The sequence below is a fragment of the Perissodus microlepis genome, chromosome 9 (genome assembly GCF_051167445.1).
Source record: "Perissodus microlepis isolate ML-2025 ecotype Zambia chromosome 9, ASM5116744v1, whole genome shotgun sequence".
Classification (NCBI taxonomy): domain Eukaryota; kingdom Metazoa; phylum Chordata; class Actinopteri; order Cichliformes; family Cichlidae; genus Perissodus; species Perissodus microlepis.
Genome location: NC_140469.1, coordinates 5,446,194 through 5,469,842, shown reverse-complemented (window position 1 = coordinate 5,469,842; position 23,649 = coordinate 5,446,194). Strand labels below are relative to the sequence as shown.

Below are 23,649 nucleotides of genomic sequence, written 5' to 3'. Positions count from 1 at the left end.
GCTGCCTTTTATAGGTTAAAGGTGTTGGTATCACTAGCACCGTATTTACTTGGTATCACATTGAAATTAGCAGTATGGCACAGCACCACTGGCTTGCTTCTTGACGGATATTTCATTACATTAACACAATGCAAACAACCAGAAGCAAAATGTTTCATGCAAAGACTTTTATTTATGAACAGTCTGCAGTACTGTACAACAGCACAAACTTGTCTGTATTTCTGATCATTCTTAATGATCATAGCAAATATAGACAAATACTGTGCCTTCAAAAACAGTTCCCTTTTCACAATAATCTAAAAATACCTTGTTCTTTTTAAATATGTAGCTTAACTTTTGAAAATAAAATATACATTATATGAAATATAACAGTTGTTTATTGGATAGACTATATTGTACCAAATGCAATTATATGCAAATACACTTTCTCTCTGTGACTTCTTACGCATTACATGCACAAAAAAAGAGGAGGGAAAAAAAAGATGCAGCGCATACAAAAGAAGCTGTACATACCTCTGTATGAAAATAGAAAATATCAAAGCAAGATGTGCACCAATAGTCTAGATTATGTTACAAAGAACTTGCCGTACAAAAAGACCTACAGGAATGACCAGATAACACATTACCTGGAACACAGAGGTACGGGTACTGGGTTGTTTTAACAGAACAAAGACAAAACCTTGTTTTTAATGCCCTGCCGATGAATTCAGGGTCAGAGCCACATCCGAGAAAGTCTAAAACCAGATCCCAAATACAACTGGATCAAAGAGTGACAGGGTCATACAAGCAAACCAGGAGTTACAGTTTTAGCTTGGAATTTTGCCATTAAACCCAGTGAGTGTTGATGTCCAATGCATAGCACAAAGTTTGGTTTGGTTTGTGTTTAAATTTCTCGTATTGCTACCCCATAAGTGACGTGAGTCTGAACCAAATTGCCAGTTATGCCCACAACTTACAAAGCATTGATATGTCAGTGTTAAATTATTGAACATGTACAGATACTGTGATTAGTATTCCAACATCAATGTTCTGTACAGCATCGATATTAAGCGTCTCCGGCTTAAAATCATTATTATTGCCAAAACACCTTCATACGTCTCCAATCTCATTTAAAATAAAATGGATTTGCTCATGTCCAGTTTAAATAAGCACACAGAAAAAGTTCTCCACAAAAACAGCGTGTACGAGGCACACTGCTACATAGCTACATCTATCATTTCCTGCAAAAAAAAAAAGCACTTCTGAAGTCACACATAAGGTAGGGTGTGAGCAAAAACAGCAAAGACTCCACAAATTCCAGGAAAAAATATATGTGTTGAGATTTCTTTAGGAACAACATGAGGATTAACGAAAGACAGTCCCGGTACATGTCTCGACTGCTGATGCTGAGACTCGAGCGGGGAGGGTGTGAAAAGCAAATCCCTCCCAGTATAATCTCTGAGTATTTGCAGAGATTATCAGGTGCTCATAGGTAACATAAAGCCAATAATCTCAGCTGTGCAAATCTAACGCTTGTACCAAAAGGTAGAGCCTTTAAAGCAAATGAGATCAGTGCCTTGAAATAGAGACTTGCTTCTGAAATCATTTCACAAACACCCCTGCGTGTGACAACTGTATTGCTCTGAGTGAAGCTATTCAAGGACCACAGTGTTTCTCTATGCAATCCTCTCTCGGTACATTCTCTATCACACAAATATAAGAATAAAGAGCAAGGGCTTTCCTTACTGGTAATACACCCGAACACTACAATCCCCCCAAAAATCTACTCTTTCCTAACATACATAAGAAAATATACATTTCTTCAGCAATTAAATGTCTTAAATTGTTGTTGTTTTTTTTAATATTCTTAATAAAATCTTATAACTCTTTCTTATTTACATTTGGTTAGGTTAATACTGATTGTAATGCAATACTGTCGCCTTCATGTGTGTCTGTATGTTTTTTTCTGTTACATTTCTTTTGTTTGTTTGTTGAGCAGAAGCACTTTTACATTCATATTTCAACACCAGAGCTTGCTGAGAAAGCCCCGAGTGCAGACGGGAATAATGACATGCATTCCTCCAAAAGCAAAATAAGACAACTTCAAAAGGAGGAAGTCCTCTTTCTCGAGCAAATAAACTAGCTGAGAGGTGGAGAGAGTGGAAGGATGACAATGACGAGACTGAAAAAGGCCTGGAGAGTTTGCACCCAGCAGTGCCTTTATTTGGCTGTAAAAAAAAAGAAAGAAAGAAAGAAAGAAACTCTTGCAGCACCGGGACAGTCAGTTCTGTGAGAAGTCATGTGTGACATTACTGGAGGGGTCACAGCTGACTGAGCCAAGAGGTGAGATGAAAGCCTTTGTTGCTGGAAAAAGCTGTTAACTTGACAAAGACTGATTTCCACAGTGGTGAAGGCAGTGGTCAGAGGTTACACCCTCTCCACTCGACTGGGGTCGTAAGAGTCTGATGAGAAAAGAGAAGGAAGAAAAGATGAGACAACACCATCGAAAACAAGACATATCGGTATTATTTGCTCTCACCTCAGTGGACCTTAAAGGAATAGTTTGACATTTTGGGACTGTTATAGTGCGACTGTAACAAACACATTTATTCATGATTTTCCTAAAGAGGAGTACGGTAACTGGAACTACGCAAGACACTTGTGAAATTTTGTAGGTGTCACTGACAAAATAATAACAGCCATGCTTGATGATTGTTGTGGGCCAAGAACTTGCTGCAGATTTATGCTTCAGGAGGAAATCTACGCCGTGACTTACGGCGTAACCGATCTCTGTAGAAACATAACTGCGTGTTGAGTCGGTGCATCCCGCAACTACTGTAATTGGCCTGTTCATTGATTCCTCCTGTTTATTTCTGTCTACTTTTTAAATGTATCGGCCAGAGACCAACAACAATTACATCGTCTCAATATGAGGAAGAATAATCATAGCATCAATATAAGAACTTGTAATGTTAGGAAATTCTTGAGGGGAGATTTGTTTGCAATGAAAAAACAAAACACTGACCATAACAAAGAGTGGGACCCACGGGAGGAAAATGACCTAGCATTTTATTTGTTTCTACAGGCTGGCACTGCATATAAAACACTGGGACACGAACACATGACAATTAACACATATTAAACCCAAACAAGCATAAATGACAGCAACAATGTCATTTATGGCTATGTCAGGCTACATCGCGGGGTCTACAAAGCCTCCCTAATGACTTAGCTTAACATATAGACTAACAGAATTTATCTATCAGCTCTAAAGCTCAGTAATTAATACACTATATCTCCACACAGAAGTTCAAGCACTTTGTGAATTACAGAAAGTGTTAGTGAAGAAAGTAGAAAAATTAGAAAAAACCAACGTGACGCTATCCGACAGGGTTTGATGTCATAGACCAAACCTGTGCTCGCTAAATATAATTAGCATTTTGGTTTTTAAAAAAAGTAAATTTCACATCTCTGTTTGTGAACATGTTAAATAAATGAGACACGAGTTGTTCCTTTGAAGTGTTAGGGATGTTAGTAGGCTAGTTCTTTCCAAGGCAGGTTAGCTATAGCAAAGCTCGATGTTTCTATGTATGTAAAACATGCTGTAAGCGTTATAGTGAGATATGAGATACACAAAGTACAAAGCTATAGCTATAAGACATCTTACAGGAAACAACTAGCCTGGCTTTATTCAAATATAAAAAACAGTCTTAACATAACGGTGCAAACTTATGTCTTTCTGTGAACTCACATGCACTCCTGGCTACACTCTCGATGTGCTTAACTGCATCTTAACAGATATTTAATGGTTATAAAGCTTCTCTTCTAAATATTTCCCCCAGCAGCCATTAACAGTAACATAATCAGCAGTGTACCTACTTGTAAATGGTTAATAATCACATGTGTATAGTATACTGAGGGTGCTTTATTCAGGAGGGAAAATAGGCATATGAAAAGGTTGAATCTAGCCACTGACTTGAACCTACCTGAAATGGAGAGCATTTCCTCATCCTCCATATCTGAGGGGCCACAGGTCCCAACGCTGTAGTTAAGTGGCAGCGTTATTTCTCTCTTGGGAACACTGCGAGGTTTAGGAAGCAGAGGAGGCTTCTGGAGCCTAGTGCGCTGCTTTGGTTTGGGTAACTTTCGCCCACCGGTATCTTGAGTTGTCTCCGCTCTGCTGACCCCCGCTGCATTCAGTTCGTCTTCCACCTTATCCTTAGAGTTTTCATTGTCTTCCTCCACAATTTTCAAAACCACTTCTTCTTCTGGCTCTTCCTTTTTAACATCAGTTTCTACTTCTTTACTTCCTTCATGGTCTGCTGTTACCACAGTCTCAACATTAATCCCTTCAACCTCGTCTTCCTGTCTCGGCTCTTCCTTACACACCCCTTCATTCACTTCATTTGATCTGCAGTCTTCTTCAGAAACTTCCAACTTATCATGTTCACTTGGGTTTTTCTCCTCTTTTCCTTCTCTTGCCATTTCCTTCTCCTCCTTTTCTAAGTGTTGCTCGACTACGTCTTCTTTTGTCTTCTCCTGAACTTCACATTCCTCTCTGTCTTCATTTATCTCTTGCGAGTACTCTTCTTCACCAGACCTGATGTCTTTGAGACTAAGGCGTCTTATTCGAGACACAGAGTCCAGTTCTTTCAGACGGGCCATTCTGTCTGTTGTTGACCTGCCCATACAAGTAGCAGATGAAACCGCGGTAGAGTTCAGCTTATCTTGCAGGGATTCGATTAGTTTGCATGCTCCACCTCGCCCCTTTTTCTCCCAACTGCAAATGCTCAAGGACAGCTTCTCATCGGGGCTGATGGGCAGAGACAGGGGAAGCTTACTTGGTGGGAATTCGGGCAGGTCTAATACTAACTGAGTCTCTGTATCGTCATTGTCTCTGCCATCACTGTGATCATTGCTGTGCTGTTGCCTGTTATCTTCTTCTTGTACTTGTTTATCCATACCTGATGCTGTCTCTTTGAACTCTTCTTGATCTGTACCTCGGACAACCAAGGACTCCTCTTTCACTTGCTCACACTCTCGTTTCACTTGCTGTGTCTCATCAGTTAGGCTTTGTCGTTCCTCAGCTGCAGTAGTTTCTGCATCATCCTGGCTGTCATCAGACTGCCTGTCAGCCACGCCTAAAGCTTCCACTGGAACGGCTATACCCAGGATCCGCGCCGCCCTCTGTTCGATGGACTCATTTTCCGGGATTCCTTTTGCGCATTTGACCTCGTACAGGTTGCTGAGATCCTCTGCACGCAAAGCATTGGCTTTCTCTTGAATCAATAAGTTCTCTAGGTGCTTATCTGCTATTGTTGACTCATTCTTGTAGGTCAGTGGCTCCGACATGGCATATCTCATATCGCCATCACCATCCTCAAACACAAAAGAAACCTCCCTGGTCAACCTTGTGATATGTGGTGAACTGTCTTTCTGGGGTGATTTGCTGCTTTCACTCCTGGTCCTGCAGATGGTTAAATTCACATCTCCCCTTAATGGTGGAACATTGTTTGATTCAGCCTTTCTTTTTGCATTCCCCTCGGTTTCAAGTTCATTATTTGGGTTGTGCTCAGGGCTACACCTATTTTTAAGAATTGCTGTCCTCGTGTCCCAGGAGGGCTCCATCGACTGAGTAAAATCTTTCTGATCCAGCGGTGAGGGGACTGAGAGTGAGCGCTGCACTGGCTCCCCGGGACCACCGGGAGTTTCAGTGTACACAGTTAACCCCACATCTTTCAATAAAGACTCTTGAGGGACTGGGATATCCTGTCTATAGTGGCGGTTAGACTCATTGTGAGGGGGGAGCGAGGACAAGTTGTCTCTGCAGTTTGAGTTTGGGTGAAATGAATGATCATTAGTAGCTGGTATGTTGTTGGCCTGTGATCTGGAAAATAACCTCCTCATACTCATGGACTCTAGGTCAGCAGTAGATGCCAATGACTTTGATCTGACTTTTGTACTGTTGGGCTTTATATTGTGCAATGGTGGAAGACTGATTGCTTCCCTGCCTGGTTCTGGACCAGCAATAAAGTGTGCTCCTGCATTAAACCGAGCTAAACTCTTATTCATCCCATCAAGATCATCAATGCACTGAGCCACAATGGGCCTCTTGCTGATTGTGTCTTCCATTTCCTTATTGATGCTCTCCAGTTCACCAATAACATCACAGGGTCGTCGGTTCACTGGCTTTAGGAGAAACTGACCAAAGACAACTTGCTCTGCAGTCTCTGGGGTGCTGTTTTTTCTCGGAGATGATGGCTGCTCGTCTCCCTGATTTTGAACCTTGGGTGGAGAGGACGGGTCTTGCTGCGCGGGCTGAAGGGATAGCGGTTCTGTTGGGCTCAGGCTGAGGCGGGAAAAAGCGCTGTTGCTGGAGAGATGAAGGTTCTTCTGGCCTGCCATCGGATAGCCATAAGAGGAGCTGTTGTCTGTCACCACACCAATATCCGTGGTTGTATTTGAGGCAGACTGAACAGGTCCCTGCCCACCCGGAGGGCTCTGGGGTTCTGGACTTTTTACCACTGTCAAAGGTGAGCCGGTCTGAGTTTCCTGATTACGGTATTGGTTTCCAGGCCAAGACCCAGCATAGCACAACTCTTTATCTTCATTGGCTTGAAGTGTCCAGGCATCTATTATCTCCTTCCTTAAAGGAGCTCTTTTGTAATTCCTCATTGAGGATGTGCTGTTGGTGTGAAAGCGAGAATAATGGGATTTAATAGGCATCTCGTTCACAGACTTGCTCCTAATATTGGGGCTCTCTTTGAGGCCTACAGCGAATGTCTCAGTGTTGGTGACGGTCAAGCTCGGTATTGTCTCATTGTTGTTCTGATCAGCTCCAAAGTCTTTGTTAATGTTAGTCGGTGTATGAACAGGGACAGACACAAGGCAGAAGATGGTCTCACTCACTCTTCTCTTGGTATTCCTATTGTTTTCTGGCCCTGAATCTGGGGCAATTTTCTTCACTTGGGTGATGGTTTCAGCAAAGACCTGGTCTGAGCTGGAGCCCTGACGAGAAGAAGATCTTGTTAACGGGGTTTGGAAGGCTGAAGAGGGCGAAGGAGGAGGGCGTTGGTTTTTAGGATATCTGTTGTTGCAGTTTTGGTCAGGTGCTGGGAAGTTATCGACGGTCTGTTTGTGCAAATTGCTGTGCCACCTCTTATTGTCATTGTCAAAGTCGCTAGAAGATGTCTGGTTACCGTCATCGGCCAATTTGGCAGCGATGAAAGGCCCCAATGGCGGGGGCAAAAAGGCACTGTCGTCGGGTGCAGGTTCCGACACGGTGACGCTGGGAAGCTCGTTACGAATGTGGCGAATCTTGTCAGCATCCGTCAAGGAGTTGCCACCCAGGGCTGAGGAAATATGGCGGATACGGGGATCATCAAAGGGGATATACTGGACCCCTCCACCAGGGTGCTCTTGGGTAGTATACACAGGGTAAAGTTGCTTCTGGCTCCTCTCTCTCTGGGGATCAGCCCACGGACCTACTGGATGTCTGGTGAACCAGTGAGATCCATCTGGAGCAACTTGAATGTGCTGGTACATCTCTCCTCTGTACCTACGAGTTAAAACAACAAAGTTAACCAATACGGAGATGAACATAAAAAAAAAAACAACCTACTGGCTTCAATATTAATTTGTGAATAATTACTAAACTATTACTACATAGCTTTGCTCCAGCTTTTGTATAGCAGGTCAGAATTATGCATCACAAGGTAAATTTATTTAATATTTACCAAGTACCACCAAAAGGACAGAAATTGAGCCTTTTGACAGAAATGAAAAAGATGGAATTATCTTCTGGGTGTGAAAAGTGATACAAGTGTATGAAACAGAAACAACCCTTAGCGCCCTTGATTTATGACCTCAGTAAACACTTAATGAGTTTTTGGTTGCTTGTTTCAAGTCTTATTAAACACAATATAATACTCATTTTGTAAATTATGGTCCCCATTGGAGTCACAGACAAGTTTAAATTGGAATATGCTCATTGGCTAACGACTTGTAATTGACAAGTTGATAGCTAATGATTGCTCAGCTTCTCAGTAAGCTACAACTCTCATGTGACAAGTCTAGTTTTATGACCCCAAGTTTGTGACAGTAAAAATTATCAGTTGAAGGCTTCATATTTGGGCTTCCCTAACCAACGAATGACGTTAGAGTGGCTACCTGCTTTTAGTCTATGCATAAAATGCATGTCCTACTTAAGAAAAATATGTATAGGAAGTGGTATCAGATATTTCCTTCTGACATTTTTTTTCTTACAAAAAATATCGACACATTTTGTCATGCTTGTTTTCTGCTGTAGGGTACTTTACAGCGGGGAACATTACAGTAGGGAACATTAAAGCTTCTTATCATGTCCATACCTGTAGTCAACAGCAATTTCACCATATCCCCGCCGCCCTCCTCCCATTATAGGAGCTCTTTTATATGATGGGGGAGGGATGTATCCTGGAGGTCCAGAGTCCTGTGCAAAATAGTCCAGTTGGGGGTCACCTGGTCTTGATATGGGAAGTGGCGTTCTGTCCCTGGACTGGGGAATGGTTGAGTCTCTGCCAGACAACACCTCACAGCTTCCCCTGATCTGCTGGTGCATCTCATAAGAGGGAGGTCTGGGGGGTCGGGTGAAGCGGGGCTTTGGTGTCATTGATAGCTGGTTAGCGCTAGCTGGCCTGCCATTCTCTGGCCAGCGTGGTGCTCTGTAAAGGTCATGGTGTAAGAATGGGTGGCCATTGACCCGTCTGTACAGGTCCTGACCAGATGAAGGTATTTCCACAAACTGCAGACTTTCAGGCTGTAGCATCCTGGGCAGGGACTGGGATTTGGCTTTGGTCCTCGGGTGGACTACCATCCCCTCTGGTGTCCTGGCATGGAGCCGTTGTTGCTCCTGTGTCCAGCGCTCGCCCTCACTTTGTGACAGCTGGCTGCCAAAGTTCACAGCTGGACGCCACTCATCTGTCCCCAGGCTCTGGCATTTCCTCTCAGTCGCCATCCTCCACTGATGGAGAGCAGCCTCCCTGTCTCTGGATCGGGCCTGAGCCTGTGCTTGGGCCTGGACTTGGGCCTGAGCGTGGGCCTGAGCTTGGGCTTGGGCCGCCCATCGCTGCCTCTCCTGAGCTGCCCTCTGACGCTCCTCGGCAGAGAGCTCTTGGCCTCTTGCTTGTTGAGGCCTGTCTGGTCTGCTGTAGCCCCCTGGTCCCCCTCCATGGGGATCTCGGAAGTCAGCATAATCCAGCAGCACAGTGAAGTCCTGGCCTCTCCTCCGCCAGTAGGACACATCTTTGGACTGAGACTGAGGACCTCTGGTGCTATCACAAAACCTGTGACGAAACACACAAAGGCATCCATATGCTTCAAGTGAAATGCTTGTAGAAGAAGAAACAACCCATAGCACAATAAGGATGAAACTGGATGAAGAACTGGGACAGAAATAACAGGTGAAGAACAGAAATAGAAGTTCTGTGAAATTCATAAAATTCCCTTATCTGTCAGTGAAATTGTTTAGATAAGAAAACAGGAGATACTTCTGAACACCAGAGACTACTTCCTGTTTAAACTGCCAACACTGGAGAACCTGCAGTGAAGCCAAAGCTAATGATGTTAAAACTTTTTTATTCATTCAAAATATTTAAAATGCTATAGTTAGTAGTCTTAATGAGAGGTGTTTTAAAGGTAGAGGGTGTTATGTAGGGAAAAACCTCACACTGGCTTTAGCTAAGATCATATATATTATTTATAGAAAAACTAGTCCAATATTTAGGCTCTAGGTAACCAAGATTTTAACTCTTTTTCTTCCCTCCTTTAAAGAAAGTGTCTCCCCAATATCTGGCTGTAGATGAAGTAGTTTAGTTATAGGGTAAGGCTCTCTTCATGATCCTTATCGTTATAGTTGATTTAGAGGTAGGCCAATGCAATACTGCATGACATACGCACTGAATAAATCTCAGTAATGCTGGGCACTAAAAAGTAAAATATAAGTGATATGAGTAGCAAATTTTTATTAACAATTTGAAGAGATTCAATTTAAAAAAAGGAGCACATTTCCCACTAGATGGAGACAAATGACTATGAGTAATAATGGAGTGTTTGGTAATTGTGATTTTCTATGGGGCATAATGAAGATGTTACACAATGACAAGCTGTGGCTGTTAGTCCCGGACGTCCTCCAAAGCAGATCAAAATGTAGAGTATGTTTCACTGACAGTCTTTCTACAGCACTGCTCGTTAGTCCTTAATCTAAGACAATGGGCACGGTCTAAATGCAACGATGGCTTCTGCTGTATCTCTGTGAAGATGTTTGACGACAGACCCAACAGACAACAAGCCGCATTTGGTCCCTACATGCAGCGGGATTGTTTCAGCCTATTTGTGGAGTGACAGACTGACTGACAATGTAAACAAGACGCAAGCGCATGTGTAGTCCCCCTCGAGGCCGAGGCCGCCGAGCGTCCTTGACATTTCCAACCGTGATCATCACTGGTCACAGACGTTGGCTTGAAAGAGAAGGAGGGGAGGGGAGACTAGCCGTGGCAGTCTGCTAAATTTGAGGGCATCTTGTGTAAGATGAGTTAACATCATTAGGCTAATTTGGTCTAAGTAGCACTGCTGAGTGGAAGTGCCAATAAAGGCCCGTTCCTTATCTAAACCAAAGCTGCCAGGCAAAACAGATTTGCATGAGGAGGAAGAAAAGAGGGATGAGCAAACAACGGACTGAAATCGCAGAACATATGTCTTTGCGATTCCCTCATTCCCAGCAGAATGCTCTGATAGCACTGGCAGAGCAGCGACATGAAAATGCGGATTACTCATCTCAAAGAATAACACCAAAAATGAAAAACAAAGAAAAATGCCACAAACACAACTGCTGACATTATTCAAGGTCATTTGACTATTTCGAGATGCTCTGTCACTGACTGCTGGCTAAAAAGGATTATGGGGAATCATCCACGCAAAATGTAAGGAAAAAGGGGGTTGGGGAAGAGATCTGACAAGCCTGTCTAATTGTGTGGACAAGGGAACAGCTGTATTGACTTTGTCTCAGTTACAGCACACTAACCCCCAGAACTGGTGCAAATAGGCAAACTAAACAATCCTGTTTTCAGGGGAAAAAATGGGCTGGCTGCAGCCTGGCGATATCTCCGGAAATATCATAGGTTCTAACAGACCTTACCCGAGAGGGTTTCACTTGCATAACTACTCCAGACTAAGCTAAATATAGCCTATGATCCATATACATATTAAAAAAAACTATATGAATACTTTATAATTGATGAGATATGCATTATGTAAGCAGGTTTAATGCCTTTAAAACAAGAGGAAGCCAGTAAAGTATACTTGATATGTATAACCTGGCATACAGAAGGGGGTATCCTGACAAGCCTGGCAACCTAAGTGTGTGCGTAAGACTGGGCATGCTCAAATGGGGCACATAGGTTTGGCCAAAAGCTGTTTTGATTACAACTCCAAGGCCCCATGTGGCAGATTAGACTCCAGCACACATTATCCCTCCTCCCCTCGCCCAAGACTTGATTGGAAAGAGGAGGCGAGAGGGAAATAGAGATGAAATGAGATGAAGTTACACACAGGGGAAAAACCGGCAGCGGTGTTAGTTCCATTGAATATGTACTGCAAAATCCCTGTGCAAAACTCTTTGATGACTTACGTCATTTTAGAAATCTCTTCCAAGGAAACCACAACATCAAATGATAAACAGTCAGGACAAAAAGAATCAGTACAGGGCATGCAGAAAGACATCTAGACAGCAGCACATCACGGGTCTGTAGCTTACCCACTGTCTGAGGTCAGCGACTCTCCCAAGGAGTGAGTGTCAGTTTGGCACCGGTTCTCGCCATCCCGTCTCGGCAGGCTCCTATCCCTGGACTCGTTGTTGTTGGGACAGCCCCCAGCATCATATGCTTGGGGCTGCCTGGTTCCGCCACCATTCCCATAGGCCACTACGGGCCCTCTTTCATAGCCATTTACTGTCCTGGGGCCAGACCTGTTCTCTAGTATTTCATGGTGCTTGCTGTAGGATGGTGGTGAGGATGAACGGGGTTGGTGGGATGAGGGAGCAGGGGCTGGGGTAGGGGTGGAGGAGGTGGCATGCTTGGGCAGCTTATATCCATGAGAGATGAGGAGGTCCTCCACGCTGTACATGGTCGCATTTGTTAATGCTGGTGTGGTTTCGTTTTTCCTCTCTCTGCTTTTTTTTTCTGAGAGAGAGGAAGGTAGGTCGGTTGTCAAGGCGTTTCTGCTTCTTCCCTACGTGCAGCGGCGGGATCACCGGCACAGCTGCGCAGCTGAGGCCATCACTGGGGAAAAAAAGAGAGAGAGGGGGACGGCATGAAGACACCAGAAGGAAGACAGAAAAAAAGAAGGTGACGATAAAACCATTATCCCCGCCACCCGTGTCCAGTTTTTGTTAGGGTTCCCGAGCTTTGTGAACATTTGAAGGCACAAAATGAAGAAAAAGAAAATGACCCCAAATTCTGAGTCGCCACGACAAAACCCAGCCCAGCCGCCTTCCCAACAGCCATTCCCTCCCACCTATCTTCTCCGGTCCCTCCTAGCAACAACCCTCTTTTCATTTCACTCAGACATCATCAGCACCGAACCGTCAATGCTCCAGAACTGATGGTGAACCGGGGCTACACGAACACCCTTAAAAACAAGCCGCAGTCGCATGTTCCTCAGCGGGAAGAGGAGTTTCAGGGGGCTGCTGGCGCTGCAGTGAAAATGCAAAATGTCACTGTTTACAGTAGGCTCCCTGCAGAGTTCCATACAGTCACTGTAAGGTAGCTGTTAGCAGCCCTTTCCGCTGCTTCATGTTTTGCATCAATGAAGCAACTGGGGGATTGTATTCCTCTCTCTCTCTGCCCGCCTCCGCATCTTTTCTCTCCCCTGTCATCTCAAAAGTATTTTCTGGTTCTAGAAGAAGAGGACATGCTTTTAGACATGTGCCCTAAATAAATTTCCTAGTTGGGAGTAGTCGTTTGTGTACTCCTAAGCTCTGTACAAAAATCATTAGAATTTCATATGATGTCAGATTTTCAGTCTATGATTATCCTGGCAAAGGGAATTCAAATCCATCAAGCACAAAAGTGTGCTGTTTTTAGAGAAAAGCTACAACTTAATCTTATTAGTTCAATTGTTATAGAAAAAAAATAAGCAGGGAAATTAAAAAAAACACAGGGAATTGTTATGACATGACACCAACTTATGTGCACTACTTAATGTGACTTAGTCACTGCTACATGTTCATCAAGGTTCATTGGGATTCAGTGCTCTGTTGTTGGTATATATAAATTAAATTAATCAGTCTTCATGCTGTAAATGTTAAATAAACTCCAGTATATCTCTCTGTTACTGTCCTCTCTCCTACCCTGTGCAGAGCTACACACCACGCAGTAAGTCTTATAGACGGTGCAGTATGTCGATAGCCCACATTACCCCACGTTTACCCGGTATGAGCATCACAACTGTAAGGCCAAACTGAAAAACCCCTGGCTGTATGGGTAAATTATAAATGGGACAGCCTCAAAGCAGTGTGTATCAAAAAGTCTAATCAATCTACAAAGAGCTTTGAAACACGTACCATTAGAAAAAGCAGATTCGTGAGTTTCACGTGTTTGCAGGTAGGTAGCATACCAACAGCAGTGGCTGCAATGACTCCAGACATGTTTGCATGGAAAACTTTATATTCAGCTTTGTATTTTAAAATTTACCGCCAGCTTCTCTGCCGAGTGAGCGAGTGATTCTTTCTGATACACCCTGAATAAAAAGTCTCCACATACTTGTAACCGGGTAACCAGGTAATACGCAAACAGAAAAAATACTGGTATCAGCTGTAGGCCAAATTTTTATTTTAAATATCAACATCAGCCCAAAATTTCACAACAGAAGCATCCCTCCTAAGTATAACAAATAAGCAGACGTTAATGTTGCACAACATTTTTGCTAAAAACCAGTAAGGAAGCAACCCAGTAAGGAACTGAAGTGCTACATCCACTTTAGGCTAGCTAGACGAGCTCCCCCATAAAAGTACCATTCTCTGCAACCTTCTAAACAGGCAGCAGTGCGGGGACCCCCGGGGGAAGGTTGGATTTAACGTTTTAAGAATTGCTTTCTGCCCAGCAATCATTGTATCAGTATGATGGGCTGATGAAGAACTGAAATGATGATACCCAGTGTGCATCTGCTCGTGATGTAATGCCCTTGATGAAGTCATGTTTGCTGCCTTGTCAACAGGACAGATGCTGCTGCGGCCCACTCATTCAATACTTTCTGCTGGAACAGACTGCCAACAACCTGGCTGTCCTTAATAAGAAATGGCATACAGGAACAGCGCCGTGTGACTCGTTGCCAGAATCAAACGCCGTTCAGACGGTTTTAAGAGCCAATCACTTTATGATTGTTAAACGGCATAGCCAAATTGCTTGTTTTCGCTTCTGAAAGACAGACGGCAATGCAGCCTTGCCGAAATGTATTCAGCTGCAAACACATTAGCATTTGTTTTGCTCCATAGAATTTGTTCAGCCATGATCGTCACAAAGAGATTAAAAAAAAAATCCTTCTATAAAAGGAGTCCTGACTCAGAGGACAGCGTCACCACCCCTTCTCCCTCCTTCTTGTACCTGAACTGTAGGAGAGCCTACTAGGTGATTAACAGGATCCAAGACCGTGAAATGCTGCTTTCTTTGTATGTCTGGCCCCCTAATACGATTATATTTTTCATTTAAAACCTTAAACCTGTTAGTTTTGGAGGATTGACTCTTGGCTCTTACCCAGTTATTACTTTTATTGAGTTTAACTCTTTCCATTTGTGTTTTAGGGTAATCTTCTCAAGAAGGAGCTGGGTTTGGAGTTTTAGCTACTTGTGAGCAAGGTCAGTGCAAACGGGCTGGCAGTTTGCTTCATTTGCTTTCAAGCGAGCAATGTGGACCTAGAACTTTAATTCAACTTAAGCTTGGTACAGCTGTTGCAGAAATAGCATAAATGCCAGTAAAATGCACGCTAAGATGTTAATATTTATGACAGCTTGTCACTCATGTGATGGGCCTTTTCTTCTGTGCTTTAAATTAAGAATAACCACCATGCCTCCCCGCAGCCTTGCAACGGCCCGTATCAGAATCTGCAATCTGATTGTTATCAGTACCCTTTCCTTCCTGCAGCTCAAGCCTATCCCTCCAACCAGGCAAAGGCTTAATTAATTAAAGCCTTAGGCCAAGGGCTAATATGATCATTCATTTTTTGCTATGATATCTGCATATCAGCCAAGCTTAACTCAACATCCATATGCTCACTAATCTATCTTAATCCTCAATCTGAGGCTCTCGGTGTCAGCGCTAAATGAAGATTATCTGCATCCTCAGTAAAAGTGAGGATTTCCTACTGTAAAGTGAGCTGCATTCATTCAGTCCCTCTAACCGTCCCACCCCACCCCACCATGTCACCAGCCCTGCTCCTTCCTTCCCTCCCATGATGGGCTCTGTTTAAATGCCACTAATTCTGTTACGCAATGGAATTACTGATTTTATGTCAAATAAAACCTTGGATTTGAGAACTGGTATGCAACAATGGGCAGCTTTCAACCCCCAAAACACAACAACATTGTGTTTCACCACAATGCCTTCTTATGTGAAAAAGACATTGGTGTTGCAGCCTCTCGGATTTGGCAACTAGAAAAAAGGGCTGATCGGCTGTATTTTTAATGGCATGGCTCACTCACAGAGAGAAAATTAATGATATAGTTTATGGATAACATGTGCTGCTAAAGTAAGCTAAAAACAAGTGGAAACATATAGGAACTGGCATTCTCATACCACCCCTCATACTATAAACTACTACTGTAGCATCTTTTGTGAATGATAGAAGAGGACAATTAACATACAGTTGGTGTCAGAAGTTCACATGCACTGAACATTTATTTGAAACGTTATTTTTCCAGGGTGGAATTATTGTGTAGTATACATCTTTAATGACTTTTATAAATAAGAATTGTGTGTGTGAACAAATTTGAATTTATTTTTGATTATCTCTAATTCGCAGGGTCAAAATTATAAATACAGGCTCAAACATATACAAATGCTGACTCACATAAAAAGCAGTGGTGCTGAAGGTTCTACAATGTCAAGTCCAAGGCTTGTTCACGTCTCATTGGTGATCATGATCAACTACAACTGGTAGTTTCTCTTTTTGCCAGCACTAAATGGATTGACCAGTGAGGCTGGATTGGATTGACTCAGTCAACAATGGGAAAGTCCATTGAAGGTTTCTTGGAGCCATTATTAAACAACTACTGATTCAGAGACCATCGGTTCAAACAATTGTACATAAGTACCAGTTATTTGGATGTCTCACCACTTTTCCAGGCGCTATACTGTCAACATCAGATGAGGAATGGTTGGGATGTTCAGAAACAATGCAGAAAAGCACTACAGCTCAAGCTTGCCTTTAAGTAGAAAACAGCAGCCATAGTAAAATAAGTTTTACATGAGAGAGTGCTGACTAGGAAAGAAACCGCTGCTCGAAAACCAAAACTTTCATGCTCAACTCAATTTTGCAGCTGCCACAAATGGTCAAGCCAAATGCCTTATAGAGAAAACTTTTATGGTCAAACGAGACGAAGATTGAGCTATTTGGCCACAAAGACGAGAGGTATGTTTGGAAGTATATCGGTGAGGCTTTCAAAAGTGAGATCAATGAACCAACTGTCAAGCTTGGTGGTGGAAGAATCATGCTCTGGGGCTGTTTTGCTTCCAGTTGTAGTGTTACATTGCACAGATTGGATGGAATAATGAAGAAAGACTACTTCCAAATACTTCACTTCAAATCAACAACTAGACAATTGAAACGTATTCACAACTAAGTCTTCCAATAAGATAATGATCCCCAAAACACACAAAAACTGGTTTTGGAAAGGATAAAGGAGGCTAACATTAAGCTTCTGGAAGAGCCTTCCCAAAGTCCGACTTCAACCTTATTAAAAATTTGTGGACTACACTTAGGTTCATGCCAAGAAAGAAAAGTAATTTAAATGAACTATACCAATTCTGCCCAGAAAAGTGGCAAATATCCAGGCAAAATAATCCCAGAAGCATGCTGATGGTCGCCAAAAGTGCCTGGTCAAGGTGCAAATTCTAACTTGTTCACCTATTTCTTGATTTTTAAAGTCATTAAAGATGCACGATAAACAATCATTCCAACCAGTTCAAAGAAATCATTAAAAGACCAAATTATACTCATCACTGTAAAGAATTTCTATGATGAGAGTGTGTAAACTTCTGACCACAACTGTACACTGTTATTGAAAACAGGTAGGAGCATTATTCTTTTAGTTGAGTGTGTGGTGGCTACATTGGGGCGGACTGCAGGGGCATGACGGCTTGCAGGTTGACAGTTTGGTGTCAGCTCCTTATTCATGGCCTAGCTAAGATGGGGCGGGGAGGGAAGAAGAGAGGGCACACAATGCAGGACGGAGACCTAAATCAGGCCTTGAGGTGGACAGAACTGCAGCGTTAGAGGGTGTGACTAAGAACCCCGGGATGCACGGATTACAAACCTAGCACGGTAAAAATTAGCAGAATAATTCAATCTAAAAAAAATAAACTTTACAGACAGTTTGCAGTTGAAGTCTGAAGTAGAAAAACAGAAGACTTTTCACATTGTGCTCAAAACCCACTGAGTAACAGTGATTAAAGTTAACACAGATGTGTTAAAATAGCACATTCCTGTTTAAAATGAAGCACTACAGACAAAAACAAATCTGGATTTAACAGGCTCCAGCATAAAGGCACCACAACAAAAGAAATCTCAAACACCAGGGCCTGGAACCAAAAAAGACGATAAGCCCGCTTCCTAAAATATTTCACAAGAGCCGCACCTCTCCAGCACATTGTTCCCAGTCTCCTTGGAACTATAACAACTGACCCGTGTGGGTGTGTTTTTGGCAAGTGTTTGGGCTGCATCTGTTAGGAGTGTGCATGCACAGGGGCTTCTCAGAGATGACGGCCGAACACATTCGGCAAACAGCAACGCCGTGCAGATTGTTTATCTATGTGACATCACCATGTCCAGCGGAGGGGCCGTCTCTCTTCCTGAGGAAGTGCGTTGAGTGTGAGTGTGTGTGTGAGGGGGGGTGGACAGACGGAGCAGAGCCAGCAGTGTCGCAAGTGTTTCCAATCAGGCGCTCGGCAGGCTCCTGTTTGTCCCAGGGAAAGAAGTTTGGAGGCGTTTTATTTTTTGGGCTGAGGCCGGAGGAATAAACAGCCCAAACGAGCCTGAGGCCATATTTTACCCACAGTGACCCGCAATGTTCCCCACATCAGGTAGGAGTGTAACTCAGCAACATGAAGTGTGGGCATATTATCCAGGGAGCTACGTGCCCTCTGGGCACTTGCTATCCTTTGGGAAAATCCCACTGGGCTCAGCAGCCACTAGAGTTTAGGGCAATTATTATCTTCTGCAAAAAAAAAAAGAAAAATTACAGCTAAAAATGAACAAGTAAAGAAATGCTTGAAAGCAAGAAGATTATTACAAAACAAGAGCTCTTCACGACATTGCAACCCATGTGCTCTTTCCACAATGTACACCCTCCTAACAGAGAGGGAAGCAACAGGCTGGGTGCTAGAGGTGGGCGGAGCCATCCAATTATCGATAGTATCAATATCAGCGCTGGTATGGGTATCGGATTGACACGAGCATGATACTTTGTTTCTATTCCCTAACTTCAGTACTCGCCCACTTAAATTCTTCTAAATTAATTATTTTTATGGAAAACAAAAATAGAACTCAAACTATGAAAAATGTCTGAATCCCAGTGTGTTGTCATGTCTATTTTGTTTATAGCTTATAGCAGATTTAAAGAACAGAAGTTGGTCCAGTGTCCTTTAGAGACAGGCACATTTACATTCCGTGTCTCCAAAAGAACGCTATTTCGGAAAATACATTTATTGGTCATTAAAACGTGTTTAGAATTTCCAAACTGATGATGATTCATGTCATAGGTCATGACACACTGTTCTCCCCTACTTAAGATGCCTTTAGAAGTTAAAAGTATCAGTATCGGCATCATGCAATACCGGCCCTGTATTTAGTTGGTATTGGATTGCAGTCTCGCACAGCACTACTGGGTGTGTTTACCCCAAGTCAATTATCTCACAAAGGAAAGGTTTTGCCAAAAAAAAAGCACAAAAAACCCCCAACCGCTAGCATTATTTTGTTTAGCATATCCCATGGCAACAGTTGTTTTTGCTTTTGTGAATGGCAGCTCGCAGACAATAGCATGTGGACCGCTAAGATATTCCTGCTGCATTGCCGCGCTCCAAAACTTATTACAGTCAAACTCCGCTGGCAGAAAAATCAAAGGCAGGATGGGATGGAGAAGGGGAGTAGGAGGTTGGGAGAAAGGAGGGAGGACCAGGGGGGAGGGTGGTGTTTTCGCTCCACCATATTCCAACGCATCGGTGGTCTGGTTCTGATTCATTTCAGACGGTCAAGAAGTAGTCCAGCCAAACATTTGTTCAACCCAAAGACAATGTTCAACAACACTGGCTCAGGCACAAGAACAGCACAGCTGATGGCTCATTAATGTACGAGGCAAGTCAAAAGGCGCTGGTGATGTGACGGTTATTATGTCAGCGGACTCATTTTCCATTGTGCAGTGAGGCTTAGCGGAGTTCAGCTCAAATGCAGTGATTTGACGTCACGAGATTCTCCTCGTCTGAACGCATCCAACAGTGGTATGCAAAGGGAGATCCATGCCAGAGTCAGGAAATGATCATAATTTCATATGTGAGGAAAGAAGAGGAAAAAATAAGGATTTTATGCACGTTAATCCAGAAAGCTACACAGCAGGCTTCACCTGCACTGAGCTATTCCCAACTCATACTCATTCTAAGCCTTGCCAAACTGGCTTCATGGTAATTAGTGTCTGTCAATGTCCGGAGCTTGCTAGAGATGACAGTGGTTTGGTTTATCAGCCAGCAACACAGTGATCAAAGGGTTAGCATGCTCTGGCTTTCTGCTAATCAGATGTGGACTGTGCATGGCTCCTGCTCAGCATCACAGAGGGAGAGGTAGCGAGCAGTCCTGCATAAACAGAATCATCAGGAAAGTTTAAGCACATCGCGTGCGTGTCACATTTTAAGACAGCTGATAGAATTGTGTTGACAGGTGACTGTGATGCACATCACAGGTGGGATGAAAAAGGCTCTCCCACACAAACGGAAACAGGAGTGCTGTCACTGGTAAATGTGGAAAACTGCTATGTAAACACATGAAAATGAACAGTCAGGGTTATCTCAAGGGCTTCATTGGCATAAAACCGACACAGAGAAATCACAAAGCAGACACAATCTCAGGCCATCTGCCAAACATATGGGCATTCACCGGCTAGCAGCCAGAATTTAGCAATATCTCTCTCTCTATATATATATATATATATATATATATAGAGAGAGAGAGAGAGAGAGAGAGAGTGTGCTTTCCAGATCATTTCATGCCTCTGATTCTCGCTCTGAGAGGCGTGCTGGCAGATGTCAGTATAGCTTTCACATGTTTCAGGCAGGCTTCATCCACCAGCCTCCTTCCCCTCCCGCCTGCGTCACCTCTGCTCTGACATCACATGTGACATCAGGCGAGACCTCAGAGGGGATCCCTGTAGCCGGGCAAACATTAGATGGCTTTCAAAGGCTTCAGCTGCAGCCACCCAATAGCAGAAAAAAAAAGAAACAATAATTTTCTTGGCCTATAAAAGACGCTGGAGACTGACTGAGAGAGAGAGGGCAGGACTTGCTACTGTTAAAGACACCACAAACAATCACACACACACTTACAGACGCACACATACATACAGACAAGATTACTGAAAGAGAAGTTTGGATCAGTCCTGAGAGTTGAACTGCTACGACTCACTTCATAGCTGTGGAGGGCCCCTTCCAGTTTTGCTGACCAAACCTTTCCTCTCACTGCTGGAGGGAATTAATGAGCTGCTTCCCTTCTTAATGCACTCCCTGTCCCCCCCCCCCCTCCACACACACATACACACACCCTCCTCAGGGCATCTATCACAGCCTCGCGTTCCCACACCATCTTAAATCTCAAGGATGTGCAAAAGACCTACCACATAACACTCGTGCACCCACGCATGCAGCCTTTTCTTTTTTTTTTGCAGTATTTTGGCTTCTTATCTACAAATCCTGACACACTCTGAGGTCCAGGAAATGTCTTTTGCTGACATTTACTAACAGCTTTCGATGGAAACTCACTGACCTAAGAAAGACCTTGGCAAAAAAGAACAGATCACCCCTGCATAATGTTAATTAGCAGTTTGACAGCTGAAGTCAGGTCAGCTTAAATATGAGCGATTGGTGCGATAAATGCACCGTAATAACTAAACTGTAACAAAATCCTGAACTTGGACTGGTCAGGTAAAACAGTCTTGGCAATCTTGCCCCTAGAGGTCTCTAAGTGACAGGAGGAATTTATGTGAAAGCCATTCTAAAATTAAAGCGGCAGAGCCATTGCAAACACTGTGACATAATTTAAGATGTATGGTTAAGAGGCAAAACACAGGCCAGTGTTTTATACTTATCTAGCCTTGTGGGCTATTTAATGGATTTACTCAATGAAAAACATTTAAGATCAACATCAAACAGTGGACCCCAAATCGTGTTATTTCCCAGTCAAAGTGACAGCAGGGTGGCTGTTTTGACAGCGCGTTTCTGCGGAGGTTATAAGGCAGTGCGTGCAGGAAGCCTGCACGGTGGGAAGGAGAAGAGAGGTCAAGCAGCAGCGGCAGCCACCATCATGCAAACACGCTGCAGGTGTGACAAAGTGACAACAAGCAAACATCAAAGCCGCCGAAACTTGACAGACCATTTGTCAGAGGCTCATTGCGCCTGGCTTCCGTCGCAATTTGGCGCTCATCGTACGTACGACGGGCACCGAGAGCTACACGCGTTACCGGACCCGAGTGCTGTCACCGTGCTGTTCTCAGAAAATGATTGACGGGCTCGGCAGGATGCTGCTAGCCCCTCTGGTTCTGGTGCAGATTACTGTGTGCCGTAGCATTACTAGCCTAGCCCAGAAACGCGCAGTTTTACAGAGAAGAAAATTCAGCTTGTTTGGGGTTTAGTCATGTGAGCAACACACGAGTAGACGTTATAACATGACTTGAGACCTTACATGGATGAGTGGAACTCCTTGGCTGATTTCGGCGATCCACTATGCTGTTATCTTTTAATGGTAGCTCCGTTTTGTAAGACGGGCTAATCACTAGGAAGGGGATACCAGCAGGGGGAAATTAGAGAAAAAGCAATTCTACAAGTTACAATTGCATATAAGTGATAGTTGTTTGGAGTAACGCGGGATGCCTCCCGAGCACCAGCCATGGCCTGCAGCGTTTTCGCTCAAGTCTTTAATTAGTGCTCCGGGCGATGGAAATGTCCGCGCGCGAGCTAGGACATTAAAAACTGCGTAATTTGGACGGAGTTTGGCCTCTGTTCCCCCAGCACGCGCGCAGAACGGCACATAGCGGGGCTAACGCTAGCCGGACTAGCTCCGTGAGCAGTCTTTAACCTTCAGCTGATAGGAGCGCGTCCGCAAACTGTGGCAGCCGCCACCGCAGACGCTCCAAGTTAAAAAAAAATAAATAAATAAATAACGAGCTCCATCCTCCCACTCCTTCACCTTCTAATGCCATATCCTCGAGGTGGCCCGGCCGTTTGTCCCGAACCTCCTATTCCACCAGAGGAGGCAGACAGAGCGCCGAGGCAGCTGGATCAAGTTGAGGGAGCGCTGGAAATGTTGAGGGCAGAGCAGATGCGACTCTCAGCCGCTGTGTACTGCCTCACAGCAGCAGCTCGCCTCCACAGCTGCCGCATGTGTTGCCAAAAAATAGAAATCACAAAAAAATAAAAATAGAAATAAAGAAAAAGCCACAACCAACAACGACCCCTGAGTCCAAAAGAATGCCTGGATGAAAGGCGCCCTGTGTCGCTCCACTTTTACCTGTGAAATGCGTCGTTGCGTTGCCGCCTAGTCCCCGGCGCTCACCCGTGCCGCTGCTCTGGACGGACTGAGCTGGGATCTGCTGAGGGAACAGCCCCTCTTCTCCACCAGCGCCGAGGAAACATCCCTCTTCTCTAGCAGGGAGGCAGCTGGAGACTGCTGAGCAGTAAGGTCACTTCACACTTAGGGTTTCAGGAGAAAAATAAAAGTGAATTCTCTTTTAAAGCTATACCTATCCATGCACATTAAACGTCACTGTGTCAGCCTCTGAAGGCGACTTGCAAACAGAAATATATGTGAGTTGACGAGCAACTCCATAAACTACAGGGGCGTTTCCAGGACTTATTTGATGAGGGGGAGGGGGGGGCATAGGGGGAACCAAGAAGAAGCCGGGAGGTTACAGGAAGTAGCTTTTATGGCATTATTTTTGTGCCACTATTCTGAGCGCACGTAAAAAAAAATTGCAGGTGCAAGTGTTGCATTTTGAGGAGAAATTTATTTTGAGCGAAGAAAAGCTAAATTTGAGTGAACAAAATTCATTGCTGCCTGCAAAAAATGTATTTCAGTGTTTGCTATTATCCACACACACAAACAATAGCAGCCCCTCTCGCTCAGTTTTTGCATTTGCGCTTGCTCGCAATGTGTTGCTTGCGCTCT

The 23,649-nt window shown here is 43.9% G+C and overlaps 1 protein-coding gene across 3 annotated transcripts; it reads right to left on the bottom strand.

Moving 5' to 3' along the window:
- Positions 1 to 150: 150 nt before the first annotated feature.
- On the bottom strand, positions 151 to 23,255 carry jcada (junctional cadherin 5 associated a). 3 transcript variants are annotated; one of them, XM_084938817.1, is made up of 5 exons: positions 22,993 to 23,255; positions 11,771 to 12,293; positions 8,349 to 9,302; positions 3,966 to 7,537; positions 151 to 2,441 (listed from the first exon to the last, which is right to left on the bottom strand). In XM_084938817.1, the coding sequence occupies exons 2-5, from the start codon at positions 12,136 to 12,138 to the stop codon at positions 2,407 to 2,409; spliced, it is 4,929 nt and encodes a 1,642-aa protein (XP_084794943.1). In that variant the 5' UTR covers positions 12,139 to 12,293; positions 22,993 to 23,255; the 3' UTR covers positions 151 to 2,406. The 3 variants fall into 3 exon arrangements, with proteins under 3 accessions (XP_084794943.1, XP_084794944.1, XP_084794945.1); XM_084938818.1 differs by lacking the exon at positions 22,993 to 23,255 and adding an exon at positions 22,672 to 22,970; XM_084938819.1 differs by lacking the exon at positions 22,993 to 23,255 and adding an exon at positions 22,168 to 22,591.
- Positions 23,256 to 23,649: the final 394 nt, after the last annotated feature.

Coding starts and splice junctions, on each gene's coding strand:
- jcada (XM_084938817.1), bottom strand. CDS start 12,138: ATGTACAGCGTGGAGGACCTCCTCATCTCTCATGGATATAAGCTGCCC. Junction 9,303..11,770: donor TCGCTGACCTCAGACAGTGG/GTAAGCTACAGA, acceptor GTTTCGTCACAG/GTTTTGTGATAGCACCAGAG. Junction 7,538..8,348: donor GAAATTGCTGTTGACTACAG/GTATGGACATGA, acceptor TTTAACTCGTAG/GTACAGAGGAGAGATGTACC.